The following is a 14,841-nucleotide window of genomic DNA, read 5'->3' as shown; positions in this document are numbered from 1 at the left end:
CGCGCGGCTCGCATCGCTCCCCCCGCCGCCCCGCCCCTCGCCGCCGCCGCCGCCGCCCCCCGGCCGCGGGCGGGAACCCAGGCGGCGGGGGCGCTGTTGCGCGGGGAGCGCCATGGCCGCTGCGCGCGCGCGGCGCCGCCTTCCGGCGCCAGCCCATATAAGGGGCTCGCGGAAGCAGCCACTTCCTTTCGGCGCGCGGCGGCGCGGAGCGAGGTGCGCTCGTTTGTAAGTGCGGCGCGGCCCGGTTCGCCTCGGCCCCGGCGCGGCCCCGCGGGGCCGCTGGGGCCTGGTGAGGCGCTGCGGGCGGCCGCCGCCGCCCCTCGGCGGGCGCGGATGGAGGAGGATGGAGGGGGATTGGGCGCTCCCGCGCGGCCTGAGGCCTGGCCCGGGGGGGGGGCGGGGACAGGCGGCAGAGCCCTGCGAGGAGGGTTGTGTGTATGGGGGAGGGCAGAGGCCCCACGAGGGAAGTGGGGGGGGGGAAGCACAGGCCCCACGAGGGAGGGGTTGTGCTTGGGGGAGCTCCCTGTGGAGGCCCCATGGAGGGGTTGTGGAAGGGCTCCCCCGTGGAGTCCTCCACGGGGAGGGGGGTACGTGGGCCCCCCCGCGAGGGGAGGTGTGCGTGCAGTGGTGGCGTGTGCAGGTCTCATCCGTGAGGGGAAGTGTGTGTGCGGGGTGGCCTGTGGAGGACCCGCGACGGGGGTGTGTGAGTTGGCACTCCGTTTAGGTCCCACACGTGTGTCCCACGGGGTGAGTGGGAGGGAGCGGTGGGGCCTGCGTGGAGATGGGGGCACCCCATGGAGTCCCTGCTTGGAGGCCCATCGTGGACACACACACGCACCCCCTGCCATGCAGTGCTGTAGGGGGGACTATGTGGCGCTGTGGGGTGGCAGAGCTTGCGGTCTGGGCTGTATGTATGTGTCTTTTTGTGGGCAAAACCCCCAGTTTATACTGGTCTGGGGGCAGCAGTGCTTCTGGGGTTCTTGCTCAAGGCTGGGCTGTGGTAACAGCTCTGGGATGTGTGGTCAGAAGCAGCGTGTTGCCTGCAGTTGTGAGGTGTGATTTGGGAGCAATTTTTTAAATGGGAAATGCTCACCCTTTTTTTGCTGTGCAAGAGGCTTTCAGGGAAATGCTTTTGACCAGTACGTGGAAAATGCTGTGCAAAGTGTAATAGTGGTTTTGTGGTAGGATTAAGGGTTGTGTTGCTATCCATAAGTTATTAATCAGAAGCTGATGCCAGGCTGGGGAGAGCCCTTTACTGATGGGGAAAGTGGAGGCAGTGTGCTGCAGCACAGTCCACTTGTAAATGCAGAGTCACTTTTTCTCATGTCACTTGCTCTGGATAACGGGCTTTTAAGTGTTACAGGCATCAAACTTCCATGTTAACAAAGTAGTATCATAGGTCACTGACTTGCCTTCCATGTGCCTGCACATGATGAAAACTGTGTTGGTAGGGACATCTGAGAAGCTGATGAATGCCAACATATCTGAGCTGGCCATGGAATACTGTGTAGTGGTGTATCTGGCATGGCCGAAACCCCACGTGGTCCTTTCTGAGCAGCCAAACCAAGTTAATGGCTGCAGGGCTGACTAGATGCTTAGACACTAGAATTAAAGCTGTGGAAAATCCAGTTTAGTCGTTTTTGTCCTGCTCCTGTTGGCTAGATTTCAGTGCTTAAAAACAGGGACCAGCAATTATTTTTGTAGCCTTATCTCAGAAGAGTTGGAATTTTACTTGTATTTTTGAAAAGAGAATATACATTTTAGTTTAGTGTTGTGAATATTTCTTTCTGTGACCATAGTATCTCCAGTCTTTGAAGAAAAAACTAATGGATACTCTTTTCTTTCCAGATAAGATGCTGCAAGTAAACTCTTTCCTCTCCTGTGGCTCAAAACAGGTAGGCAATGCTTCTGAAATGTGGGATTTAAATTGCAAAACACTGTGCCTACTGTGTAGGTACACTTTTAGCAACTAGGCTGGAGTACTCTGGTATTTCAGGAAATTGATAATTTAGTAACTGCTTGTGATGTCCTTTCAGGCAGTCTTCATTCTTCCTCTAGGAAAAGTCTCTAACTAGATGCAAGAATAAACGAGTAAATACTCATTCTTTTTTCCATTACTGCTATTTCACCATCCATAGCATGGGTGGCTTGTTATTTGGAAAAAAGTGTCAGATGTCTATCCCCAAAAGTGCCTGCAACTATATGAATTGATGTTAACTCACTAAATTGGAGAGCCTGTGATGTTTTCATTTTAAGAGTAGTGGACAGAAGTGATTTCTGAAAACTCCATCCTGAGGCTTTTTCTGTTAGTGTCACTACCAAAAATACCTTGCTTAGTTTTTCTGGTGTTTGAATCTCTTGCATCTCTTCCAGATCTGCCACCAAAGATGGAGACTTGCTGCTACTTCACAGGTAAAAATCTTTTTGAAAATTGAGCGTGAAATGGGATTGGAGGACTTCTGGTTCATGTAGATAAAATTTCTAATTTTTTACTAACATCAGTAGGCAAACTTTATCCCCTGAGTTAAGTTCTCCTTCTGGTGCCACAATGATGACATTTATTTGCTACTCTTGACCAAGAGAATGATGAGAACTTCTACCACCATCATTTCCATCTGAGGGGCACGACAGCCAAGAATCCTCCCTGATGTTTTGGCTCCTGAACATAGATTTCACAAGCTGTTTTTTCTTTTCCAGGATTTGATTCATGCACTTGGAAGACTTATGAAAGAAACGTTAACTGGTAAGAAACTTCATAAAAATCCATGGATCTTTTTCTGTGGAGCTGCTGAAAAAATGTAGCGAAAAGGTTTGGATGTGTAAAATGGAAGTGCTTTGGGATTAATTCCACTAATACACAGGAAATGATTAATATTTGCCAATATTCAAAAGACTCTTGAATATTTCTTGACATGTTTTATTCAGATGACTTCTATTTTGCTCAAAGTTATCACAAGAAATGGTAGTTTGGAACAATTATTCCAAAGCAGATACAGTGATGATAACATAGTTCAGCAGAATATCCTGTGATGAACAGAGTTTTGTCTTTCGCTCCTATCTGATGTATCTAGCTGTTGTGATATCTTCCTAGGAGATCTAGCTCATGCCAAGAAGGCTAAGGAAATCTCATTTTCCTTTTTTTTGCAGGCACTGGAAGATGAAGCCTTAAGCTGTGCAAGGTAAGTACTGTATTGCTTAAATCTATTAAAAAAAATGTATATCCCTGATCTGTGAAGGCTGCATATGATGACAACATAGTTCAACAGATGACCTGTGATGATCACGCTGTTATTGTCTTTCGCTCCTATCTGATGCAGCCTCCTGTATCTTAGGCTAAGTTTGGTGGAGAGTTAATATAGGGAGCTGAGAATGAAATACTACTTTCCTTTGCCTGTGAATATCTTAAATTTGTCTCAAAACATCAGGAAATGGGCTAATCATTAAAAAAATTAGTCAGATAAATAGAATGTAAGAATATGTTGTTCTTGTGAAATTAACCACAAACACAGTGGAATCAATTTGCTAACTATTTCGGTAACTTAAAATTTTGGTTCATCAGATATTAGTGCTCCAAGTGCTATAAGTACTGTTGCTTTGCAGGCTGCTCTGGACAGAAGGATGTAGGATGCCTGTGTCTAGCGCAAGAAATTTTCAACTGCTGTTGGTGAAGACAAGGCCTTCCTAACTGAAGGTAATTGTAGAACATATTTTAGGATGGGTACTACGTTTGACTGTGCTGCATTTGTGTAATCTGCTACAGTGCTGCTGTTAATTTGAGCTTGAGAGCTGAGATATGGAGATATGAGGGTCTACATTGTGGTTCTGGAGAATCCAAAGCAGAGATACCAATACCCTGTCTAAATGTGCTTTTGAGGACAGATTTTCTGTGCTTTGCAGTAAAAGCATTAAGTAATTGTTTTGTGGAGTTCTAAAGAATTTTAGAATATTTCTGACAAGACTAAATGCCTTGAATGGTGAATGCAACAATACTATCAATCTATCTGAAATGCTTTTCCTGGGTTATACCAGCTTCAGTGTTTGCACAAAGTTCATATCACTGAACTCTGCAATTTAGAAGTTCTCTCGTTTCTGCAATTTTAGCAGTCTCTGGAGTTGAGAACTTTTCAAAGATGTTGGAGAGTACTGGGAGATAGCTTATGAGATTTCCTTGGGGATGGGGAGTGTAACAAACTGCTGTAAATGATGTTGAATCAGGTCTCTGATCCCAATGAGGATAAAACTTGACTAAACACTGATACAGTCTTTTACTAGAACTGTTGTTCTTATGCTAGAACTTTCTACTGGAGCCTGTCTAACAGTAACTCTTCCTTTACAGGCTTTCAAAGTGTTTCTGGTCACGATGTAAGTACTTCTAACTTTGCAAGTACTAGGGTAAAAATATGCCTAGAATATGCCTGTGAAATGAACTCTTAAGCTATGTGTAAGCTAAGGGGAGCTGATGTTGGCTGCTGCTTGCATCTCGGTTAAAAATAGGATGCCTAAGGGGAGAACTGCTGGATAAGGCCCTACCTTGGCAGAGTAGTTTGTGCTAAACTACTACTTCACTGTGTGCCTGTGAGCTCATTAAGTTGCTGTGATAACGCTATTTGGGTATTTGCCCTCTTCCCCGTACCAACTTTAGCCTAAAGTAGATAGCTGTCCCGTGACTGACAGTGAAGGCTGCCTGTGTGATGAGATGTGAATAAACTGACTTCAATCATGGAGGTCTGCAATTAGCTCTATCTGACTTCAGGCATCTGACTAGATCTTGTTTTTCTGTGGTGGTTTGTGGGTTGTCCTGACTCTTCATTTTGTTGCAGGACTAATGTGGAGCTGTTAAGCCATGCAGTTGGTAGCGTTACCAGCAAATGTAAGTTGCCAGCAGACTGGTCGTACTGGGTCATAACTACTTGATGTGATTGTAATCCCATTTTGCAGCTGCAGGAAGTTCCTTGTGGACTTTCTTGCTTTTTACTTCTACCAACGGATACAGGTTGGCCTGCAGGGTTCACTTACCCAAAGTGTTGTGGGCTCAGTCTCATATTTTGGGACTCAGTGTTTTGAGTACTCTGCTAAGAATGTGGAAATTCTGTAGGCGGGTGTCTTACAGGGTTATAATGATGTTGTCAAATGTCTGACCTGAAAGCAGTAATGTGGACTATTCTTTACTGAAAGACCCTGTAAGTGGCAGTAGCTGTAAATGTGGTGGCAATATAGTAATAGACTGTTTGAAATGGGAGGGAAACCTGTGTGGCTGTGGATAAGGGGGAACAACCCTTTGAGGTTTTGTGGGGTTGGTTGACAATCTCTGGGTAAGAATGCTTTTACTCTCGGACTGATGAACATTGGTTCCTAGGTGATGGTCTGTCACTTATCTTAGAGATGCAAAATTACTGTCTTTAGGGCTTCTAATGGGAAAAAGTGTCTTGAACAGTGCCTGTGTTTAAATTCTAAACTCCTTCAGGTTAACCAGCTGTCCTCATTACTCAATTTTTTTCCTTATTACTTGGATGTGACTTTCAGTTACATAACTTCAGTATGGTGTGGAAAGAGTTCTAGATCTCAAAGTATGCCAAGTGACATTTTAATGTTACAATGAGGGATAAGAAACACTTAGAAACACTTGTCCGGCAGTACAGATCAAATGTACCGTATCCAAATAGTAGAAAACTGCTTGTATGCTGCTTACTGAAAGATCCATGTTTTGCCCTTCAAGCTAGCTTTTGGAAGTGCTTGGCATTTGGCTTTACTGGTGTGTCAAGCTATGATAAAGTTGTCAGTCTGCACAGGAAGCATAGACAACAGAAACATTATTTGATCTGTAGTGGGAATAAAGAATGATACTGATTAAGTTCTTCTGTCTGCTCTTCCTATAGAGGAGAGCATGTGAGAGGTAACCTGCTTTCCTTTTACTGGAGCAGAGCTGGTGGAACATGAGTGCCGCTTCTGGCTGCCATCAGAACATATGTTAGTCTGCTGTATACATTCATGAACACCGGTTGCTTCAATCCATGTCTAGAACCAACAAAGACTGTGATAAGAGACAGTGATGACTAACAGTAGTGGACAAAGGGGTTTCTGAGAATCTTAACATGGAGGTTCTAAAGTAACATGAACATTGTACTGAAATTTTATTTTCTTATGTGTATATCTTAGATTTGATAATGGAAGAACTGCCAGACACTTCATAGCAGTATGCTTGTACATGGTAAGCTGCTTGTTTTGCATTTGCCATAAACTTTTTTAGTACTTAGGAATGTCAGTTGCTTTCCATAACTGAAAAGACAGTGTGGACCAGCTGCAATATGCAACTGCTGTGCACTGCTTGAATTTCTAGTTGATGAGAAAGATAGTGTGTGATAACCTGACTGTGCAAAGCTAGCATCAGGACTCTACTGATGACCCAAAACACCGCTTAGTTAAATTATACAGTGGGCCTTTGTAAAGAGTAGCATTGACCTTAAATAGTTGGAGTAATCGGGTAAATTGTTTATCTGAATGGCTGGATTAAAGCTGTTGCGTGATGTGAGTGAAGATGCAGTTAGTGGTAAGGTCTGAAATGCTGAGATCAGCTCCTCCAGTAAGGAGAAACAAAAGCAACAGAACGTGAAGCTCCTCTAAGCGTGTACTGTTCATGATGATTAGTTCTAAGCAATGGGAATCTCTCTGAAAGAGGCTGAGGAGGACTCTTACACTGAAACAGTACATACGCTCAAACTAACTCCTGAAATGTTGCCAAGGAGAGCGTTAATAAAAATTCACTTGTTACAGGGTGACGCCCATGGGAAATGTGTGTGAAGCAAGACTAGCTTCTGCCTGAGGTAAGAGTAGAGCACAATTATGCAGACTGTGGGGTTTGATAACTGGTGAAATACTGCCTTTAGGGTGAATGCCTAGCTAGTAGTGCCTGAAGATAATACTATAATGGGTCTGATTTGTATGCCTTTATCATCAACCTTCCACTTGTACTTACTGTGGGGATAAACCCGATATCCACCAAGCAAGAATTAGCTGCTGTGTAGCTCTGAATTAGACTTTAATAGGAAGGGCTCTTTCAGGGCAGACTTGGTACTTTCCCAGTCCCTGAACTGTAAGCACTGGTGAACTTCATGTAGAGTTCTGTTTGTGTGAACAAAAGATGTGGCCTTGGTGACTAAAAAAAGGCTTTTATTGCTTGATGTCTTCACCCAGTGGAAGTAATAAAGAAACTGAATCAGTGATGAGGCCATTTCAGCCAATACAACATTGGTAACATAGTTCAGCAGAATGCACGGTAACAAACACATCACTCCTGTCTGATGTATCTGGCTATTCTGTGGACTGGCAGTGCAACACTGCTGCCCTTCAATTAAAAAAACAAACCCGTATCCTGTAGCTGGCAAAAATTATTACTTGAATAGTGATCATCTTGGTTATGTTGGTTGTAAACAAATTTAGGATTAAGTTCGAGTTCTAGCTGATTACTATAAAAACTTGTTTCCTTCTGTAGACTGGCTTTCACTTTTGAGGATAGGTTTTCAAGATAGGAGTTCTATGGAACTTGTATTTTAGGTATCAAAACTCATTGTAATTGAATAAAACTTTGGGGAGGGGCAGTATCACAAACTAGTAGCTATGTGCTTTATCCTGATTCTTCTAATGTTAGTCTTCTAATGTTAGTAATTCTGTATTTCAAATTCATCTAGGATTTGTAAGCTTTATAAATCCATGCTTAAATGCTATAATTGGAAGCTGTTGTCAGCTGAAATGTAACCTCCTTTAAGCTGTAATTAGTTTGGTAAATACAATTTCATAGATGTATAATTAAGCTTGCATATAGTGATGTTTGCTGTTCTAAAACAATTCCGTTCTTCCTCAGGAAAGGACTGTTCTGTCTGCAGCTTCATTAGGTAAGATCACACAACAGATTAATTTTTTCCTAAAGAACTTTGGGGAATATTTGTAGCCAGTGATGAAATTTGATTCTGCCAGATGAATTACTGTGATATCACCCATTTCCGTTCCATTCTTTCTGAGGTTACACAGCTTCTGAAAGAAGCTTTTTGCAGTTGTGCTACTGCACATGTTAAGCCTGTTTTCTTGATTTAGGTTGGGAGGCAGCTTTGAAACTGCTATATGAGGAACAAAAAAGGTGAGTATACCTGACTACAGTAATACTGAAATTTCTTTGCTGGAACACGTGATGATTACAACCTTAGCTTGAACTCTCTCTCTGAACAGAGATGAAAATCTAAGGTCTGAGTTGTTCCCAGCAAGCTTCTTGTCAGTTTGGTGCCCTATAACAGTTCTCATGTCTGTCTTAATAGGTGGAAGATTGCAGAACAAAGGGTTATGCTCCATGAACAGCAGTAAAAAAGCCAAGGCTTTGTGGTGGTAATATCTGATACTGATTGAAGCCAATAAAAAAAATCTTGTAAACTCTGCCTGTTGTTGTGAACTGCTTTCTGTCTTGAATAGCTTGCTGTTGAAGCTCCAGGCTATTTTATGAAAGCTTCAAAAGCTTGATTTAGGGCAGAGTAAATTAATGCAAGGAAGCAGGAGTTCTGCAAGTGTCTTCCAACTTGCAGGGTGTCAGACATTCTGTTATTGCTAGTGTTAAGGCAGAGCAGTTGGCTTGAATCATGCATAGATTTGGGCAAAGCTAAGTAATTGAAGTAGCGCTTAATGTTGAGCTCTTTCACCTATAAAACAGGTATATTTCAAAAACAAACTATGAAAGTACCATAAAGGCAAGGAGTCGCTTATGAACCTACAGTAGAGGTGCACAAAGAAAGCATACAGCTTGGACGCTTAGCCTTTCTCCCCTGGCTTCTCAGTCTCATCTGGTCACTGGCATTAGTCCAGGATAGGACTGCATGCAGCCTCTACTAGGAAGAAAAGTATGAGCAGAAAGATTGGGGATTTTGATAACCCTGTTTAAAAAAAAAAGTAGTACTAATACTTAGGAGGCAATAGAGCCTGCTATGACGTTGCTGCTTTCCAAAACTCATTAATGCCAGGTTTCTTCTCTGAAAAGTGCTTTAATGTGCCCCCTGTGTTGTCCCAAGAGTGAGATCAATATGGGAAGTCAGCTCTGAAGAGCTTGCTCTCCATAACACTTGAACAATACAGGTGTAGCACTTCTAATGAGAAGTAGAACTAGATATCTAAACTGTACTGTAGGAATGTTTTCAGATCACAAGATTTTCCCAGAATTTTTCAGTGGAAGGAATGGAATTGAATCATCTCCATCCAACTCCCCCAACTGGTATGAGCTACCTGAATTTAAGTTTCATCTTGTAAAAAGGAGAGCTGAGATCTTTTTAGCCAGAGTAGTCTTCCATCCTAGATAAAAAGCATTAGAGATGCTTCTGTGTCCATGTGCAAATTTAGTCTCTTCTGCACTAAAGCAAGAGCTGATAGTGAGGCCTGTTCTCATCCAGAACTGATTAGTAGCTTCTTACTATTTTTCCCTTGTATTACTTCTTAAAATACCACACTTCATTGTGCCTGTTGAAGAGCTTGAAGGGACTGTCATAGCCTGCAGTGTAGAAGAAGTCTTCATGGAATAGTTGGCCTCTGTTTCTCAGGATTCTGGCCAATACTTCGGCTTCCTCTGCATATTTCTCTGGTGAGGCAAAACCACCAAAGGACCTGGAGGAAGTGAGAGGGGAGGGGTTTTGTCAGCTCTGTAGGAGTTCAAGCTAGAGTCCAAAGTGTGTTCCCTGCTTTGTTTCTGCAGAAGAGAAACATCAGGCTTCCGAAACACGTAGTGTCTGAGCTGTTCCTCTGCAAACTGGTTAAGCTATGCAGAACTGGTCAGGGAGTGTATGGCTATCTATGCTAATTTGAAAGGTTAGGTTATCAAAAATACTATCTAGGTTGCTGGCAATTCCAAGAGCATGAGCTGACACAGACTGGCTCTGGCTTTAACACATACAGAGAGGGCAGATGTAACTTTTTAAGGTGCTTTTCTATAACCACCTGCCCTGTGGTTTTCATGGGATTGAGACTACAAGTAAGGGTTGGCTGAAAAGGGATTTAGCTCTTTTGTAGCACAGGGAATGTGCCCAAAGCAAGGATTCTGTAGGCTACACTTGTATAAAACCCCCTCAACAGAGAATTTGGGACTCTGAGGAAAAAGGAGTGTCTTAAAGCTTACAGCCAGTTCTTTGTTCTCAGCAGGACCCCAAGGGGACTTTGTATACCCATACCAAAGGTAGAAGAGAACAATTTCCAAATACCCTAGCTTTGCCAGTCTAAGCTTCAGGCTCTAACCAGCAGGGTCTGTGCATTACTCGGAGTAGGAAATCAGCTGTGAGTAAGAATATTCCACACTTTATAGATAGACCCCTTTCAGTAGCTACCCTCATCTGAGGTGTGCTGATGCTGCTCACCTGACAAAGATGTCCATTCCCTTTCGCTCTTCAACAAACACATCTGAGTCAGTGGGCTGTGGTGGGGAGTCCTGATGTTCAAATGGCAAAAAGAAAGAGACCTTGAAGTCTGCACAGCCAGACTTTATCAGACATGTCACTGGGACAGTCATATCAATCTTCATTTCTAGAGGAAAATAAAGAATCTGTTCAGGTGCAAGTAGAGACTGGCTGAATGCTGCTGTAAGGGCAGATGCCAAAGCAGCCTCACAGCACTGCTGCTGAACAGCCTTTCTACGAATTCATGAAGGGAAGGCACTACTGCCCACCCTTCTGTTTTCATCTCTCCATAACTCCCTAGTCCTTTTCATACTGACTGGGCCCCTGTTCAGGCTGCAGCTGCTCTCATCCTATGCAGTCCTTTTAAGCTTTGCACTCGTTGCTCATGTTTATGCCAGGTAGCATGGCCCTGGGAGACTCCGGAGAGAGGACATAATGGCCTAAAGGAGACAAATGGGTGTTAGATGAGGAAAGGGAACCTGCTGTGTGGCCCAGCTCCTCTAATGCCGTGTGCTACTCAGCTTCATCTCCCATTTATACCTCTTGCAGTTCCAAACCAGCATGGCATCATACCTTTCTCATTCTTCCCTTGGATATAGTGGAAGAGTTTCCAGAAGCCCTGGCGCATCGCCTCCTTCTGGGTCTCTCCCCTAATGACAGTGCTAACCCACTTGGCTGTCTCGTACTGACGCAGTTCGTAATCCCTTGCCTGAAAAGTAGCAAAAATGACAGTAACCATGAGGGTGAATTCAGAAGATGGCAAATGAACAGCTGCTCCTCCCAAATCGGCATGAAAGTAGTATTGTGATCAGGTAACTGTGGGCTGCCAATTAGCTGCAGATTCCAGGTGTATTTCCAACATCAAACTGATGTGTCCTTTGGAAAACCATGCAGTGCTGCCTGAGCTCCTCAGAGCTTTTAAATACTTCATTTCCTTTCTGCACAATTACTGTGTCCTAATTAACCCTTTATAGGGTACCTCTGTGGCATTTGTCCCAGCTCATTCCTCCCCACCCTACCCTGGCGTCCCTCTCCCAATTAGGAGTGACCAGCTTTTGTAGTAACGCTTCCAAGCTTCTCCATGCTCAGATGGAGAACACCAAATGCACCTTAGCTCTGCAGCACCCTGGCTGCAGAGAACTTTGTTTGCACCCCTAGCCCTTAGCCATTACCACAGTCTCTGCTGAGCTCCACCGAGGGGACTGCAGATCCAGGGACAGAAATGTTTGCTTGAAGGATTTGATCATCTTGCCGGAGCTGAAATGCAGACACAGTTCATTGGCCTCTTTCTGATCAACATGTTATAAATAGGACAGAACAAAGCACGGAGGCTTTTGTGCCTGATCATGGAAGCATTTTCCTCAGTCTCTAGTCTCCAACCTTTCGGTAATACCTGCTGCAATGAGAAGTGACTGGAAGAATTCAGGCAGGAGACAGGAGCTTTCCAAAAGGCAGTTGTCTCTGAAACTGTGAAAGGCCTGACTTCTACTGCTTGTTCCCAATGATTTAACAAAAACGAAAAGAGCTGAAATCCTGTTAGCCCTGGAGAAACCAACAGAGAACCAAGACAATGAAACCACCAGAAGACTGATGTGGGAGCATTCATCTTTCAGAATATGCTGCCTTCGCTCCTCTGTGAAGTGAGGGCATTTCCTGGCTGCCAAACAAGCTTGAGATTCTGCAAGTGGCAGTTTTGTGCGACTCCGTAAGTAAAATGGACTTGAGATGTTCAAGCACTTTGCTCCTGGATGAAAAGGTACTGATATTGATGGGTATTCTAGTACTGATGGTGCCCATAATTTGATTGGGGCATCTAATAATAGCTGATGTCTTTCTTAAAGCCTTAGCCCCTGTGGTCCTGTGACTAAATAAGATTTTGTGCATTTATGAGTACATATCTACTTTCCTAGCCTTCATTCTAGAAAGGAAAAGACTGAAAACATGAAAACTCCCCCTCACTGCCCCAAAACAAAGCAAGCAAAAAAAAATCAAAATCAATATTTGTATAGTCATATCTGGTTAAATCTTGAGATTTTAGAAGGGTCAGTTTATGATATTTGTCAATACCAAGCAAACAGTAATGCATTCTGAAGAAGTTTCTGCTTTCTGTTGCAAACTCTCCTTAGCATGATTTGTGCATAGCAAAGACAGCATGTTGTTGATTCAGCGGTTATCTTGATTCTTAGGTCAGGGCTTGATAGTACATTGTCTTTCTGGAATATGATTTAATTGCATGTTTCTTGGGTGGCAAAACACATTTTGAGGTTATTTTTCATTCCTCTGCCCCCATCTTTAATGTGACAGTTTGTGAATGTGAGAACATGGCTTTTTTTGCAAAAATCAAGAACTGCCTTGTGCTGGCCAATTACTTTCTTGTCCATTTCCCCTTTCTTAGGGCCCTCTGAGAGCTTCACGTGAAGACAGTATTTATTAACACTTGCAGACATATCCTGCTGTAGACTATTGTTGAACACTGTTAATCCCCTGCTGTACCCTGGTTTAGACGCGGCCAATGCTTTTCACTTTGGAATCTATCAGGGTGAAAAGCTTTTACCAAAAAAGTGAAATTGCTGGAACTGGTTTCACTTATAACCGTTAAAATCTGCAGTGCAGAGAGCACTCATATGTTGAAAAGCTTTTTCCAGCAGCTCCTCCAGTTGTCACCATAGAGCAAGGGAACATCAGAGAACCACACAGCAGGCTAGTGATGCCAGCAGTTAAAAGCAGGCACTCTCCTCCTCCCTGCCCCAGCTTGAAGTTGTAGCATGGTTGCTCAAGTTCAGTGCGTTTACCAGAAGGACTGGTCACCAGGAACCGCTACACGGCACTGAGCTTTACTAGTTTATCCAAATGCTTTTTGTCAATAGTACTTTAACATTGCAATAAATCAGTGAGACGTAACAAGAAAGCAGGAACGCAGTAGTTTTATTAGAAGCAAATGTGAGCAGTCTATACTGAAAATTCCTATGGTAAATATATTTTATCCGTTGTCAATTCTAAGTCAAAGATGATATTTCTTTGCAGTCATTTCTCTCTCTCTGTTTCTCCTTGCTACACCTTGATAGAAAATACATTCCTCCTGTTTTGCATGTAAAGCAATACCTTCATCTTAGAGAAGTAAATGTTCCTTCATTGCAACACATGCTGGTGTACTAGCTGCAGGCTTGCTCTGTATTTCCCAATGCCTCCCTGGCTCACCTAGTTTTAAGTGCTGAATAGATCTGTCATAGAGCTTTGCCTGCTGCAACTTTGTGGCCACAACTGTTGGCAACTGCACTTAAGGAACATTTTTGAATTATGTAAAACAATACTTTTGGAATAACAAAAAAAAAAGGTAAAGACAAACAAACCTAGAACAATCCTCCATTTACAGTTGAATTCATTCTTAGATCTATAGTAAGGCTTAAGTTTGGGATTTGCAACTGTTCATGTTTATATAACTGTAATCTGTCTGGGCTTTTTCTGCTGCTGCTAACACATGGGCCAAAGGGACAGAAGACGCAGCAGGCATCTTCACAGGTTTCTTACGCTGACAGCGGTGAGCAAGCGTAGCCAAAACATGCTGTTCCACAAGTCAGCTAGTTGTATAAAGAAAGTGGAGAAAGTAGACGTACTTACGTTTTGGAAAATAAGCTCTCCTTATCCTTCTAGCTATTGCAGTCTGTCCTTCTGAGGTTGCTCACATTCACTACACGCTGCATGTCAGCGTTTATTTTAGTTTCATCGAACTCCACCCATGCCACATCCCTACTGGTGGGAGATGCTGTTACGAAAACCAGGACCTCGTAGCCTTCTCCTCCTCCGGGTCTCACTGGAGATCTCCCACATGAGTGCCAAAAGTCCCACCTACTGCCCACGAGGCAGCGCTGGGTCTAGTATGTGATCTGCCTGCATAAACTGTTTGCATCCTTGTGTAACTTCCACTGGCTTCATTGGCACCGTGCCTGCTTATGTCAGAGTCGGCACTTGGTTCTCTGCTCTCCAGGACAAATATTACATAAATACATAAATAACGTCCCTCCGTCCATCCATCCATTCCCCCCACCCCTGCCCCGACTCCATGAGAGTGATGGTACAGAGCAATAGCTTTCCCTTTTTGCGCCAGGGCAAAACGGTGGGTACAAATCTGGCTGCAAACAGCTAACACCATCTTTACAAAGTTTTTGCTGACGTGTTAGGAAAGATAGTGTTCTCCTATAATGGGCTGTCTGTTTTGCACAGTGTTTGAGAGTAATCAGCCCCCTTAGCCCTTGGCTGTCTGCACAAAGGGGTTATACAAAGCTGTTGTGAAATCCTGTTGTGTTTGTAATAAACAAAGTGAAGCTGGACTCTTCATGTAACCAGCTTCAGCTCCAGATATATTTAGGTGCCAGCACAATAAGACGGATTAAATATCATTTGAGTTCTGAGAACACCTCCTGTGTTT

General features: G+C 43.6%; 1 protein-coding gene, 1 long non-coding RNA gene and 8 other non-coding genes across 12 annotated transcripts; 9 read left to right on the top strand and 1 right to left on the bottom strand.

Moving 5' to 3' along the window:
* Window positions 1–133: 133 nt before the first annotated feature.
* Window positions 134–8,423, top strand: LOC106495779 (uncharacterized). 3 transcript variants are annotated; one of them, XR_010884819.1, is made up of 13 exons: window positions 134–213; window positions 1,849–1,895; window positions 2,374–2,412; window positions 2,698–2,743; window positions 3,148–3,179; window positions 3,601–3,691; window positions 4,337–4,362; window positions 4,821–4,870; window positions 6,157–6,208; window positions 6,772–6,821; window positions 7,859–7,889; window positions 8,089–8,131; window positions 8,307–8,423. It is a non-coding gene; the product is annotated as an uncharacterized lncRNA (long non-coding RNA). The 3 variants fall into 3 exon arrangements; XR_010884820.1 differs by having other exon boundaries at window positions 190–225; XR_010884821.1 differs by lacking the exon at window positions 4,337–4,362.
* LOC136992590 (small nucleolar RNA SNORD74) lies at window positions 1,418–1,497 on the top strand. The gene has a single exon (XR_010884951.1). It is a non-coding gene; the product is annotated as a small nucleolar RNA SNORD74 (small nucleolar RNA).
* Window positions 2,233–2,299, top strand: LOC136992596 (small nucleolar RNA SNORD75). The gene has a single exon (XR_010884957.1). It is a non-coding gene; the product is annotated as a small nucleolar RNA SNORD75 (small nucleolar RNA).
* Window positions 2,542–2,625, top strand: LOC136992580 (small nucleolar RNA SNORD24). Its single transcript, XR_010884941.1, has one exon. It is a non-coding gene; the product is annotated as a small nucleolar RNA SNORD24 (small nucleolar RNA).
* Window positions 2,988–3,070, top strand: LOC136992592 (small nucleolar RNA snR60/Z15/Z230/Z193/J17). Its single transcript, XR_010884953.1, has one exon. It is a non-coding gene; the product is annotated as a small nucleolar RNA snR60/Z15/Z230/Z193/J17 (small nucleolar RNA).
* Window positions 3,235–3,320, top strand: LOC136992591 (small nucleolar RNA snR60/Z15/Z230/Z193/J17). Its single transcript, XR_010884952.1, has one exon. It is a non-coding gene; the product is annotated as a small nucleolar RNA snR60/Z15/Z230/Z193/J17 (small nucleolar RNA).
* Window positions 5,113–5,176, top strand: LOC136992595 (small nucleolar RNA SNORD78). Its single transcript, XR_010884956.1, has one exon. It is a non-coding gene; the product is annotated as a small nucleolar RNA SNORD78 (small nucleolar RNA).
* On the top strand, window positions 6,627–6,705 carry LOC136992581 (small nucleolar RNA SNORD79). The gene has a single exon (XR_010884942.1). It is a non-coding gene; the product is annotated as a small nucleolar RNA SNORD79 (small nucleolar RNA).
* LOC136992589 (small nucleolar RNA SNORD47) lies at window positions 7,944–8,019 on the top strand. Its single transcript, XR_010884950.1, has one exon. It is a non-coding gene; the product is annotated as a small nucleolar RNA SNORD47 (small nucleolar RNA).
* Window positions 8,424–9,361: 938 nt separating the features above from the next.
* On the bottom strand, window positions 9,362–14,075 carry HEBP2 (heme binding protein 2). Its single transcript, XM_067300414.1, has 5 exons — window positions 14,034–14,075; window positions 11,588–11,672; window positions 10,989–11,124; window positions 10,377–10,542; window positions 9,362–9,633 (listed from the first exon to the last, which is right to left on the bottom strand). Exons 2-5 carry the CDS (start codon window positions 11,660–11,662, stop codon window positions 9,459–9,461), a joined length of 552 nt encoding a protein of 183 aa, XP_067156515.1. The 5' UTR covers window positions 11,663–11,672; window positions 14,034–14,075; the 3' UTR covers window positions 9,362–9,458.
* Between the last annotated feature and the right edge of the window lie 766 nt (window positions 14,076–14,841).

The sequence above is a fragment of the Apteryx mantelli genome, chromosome 8 (genome assembly GCF_036417845.1).
Source record: "Apteryx mantelli isolate bAptMan1 chromosome 8, bAptMan1.hap1, whole genome shotgun sequence".
Lineage (NCBI taxonomy): Eukaryota > Metazoa > Chordata > Aves > Apterygiformes > Apterygidae > Apteryx > Apteryx mantelli.
This window is presented reverse-complemented; position numbering and strand designations above follow the sequence as displayed.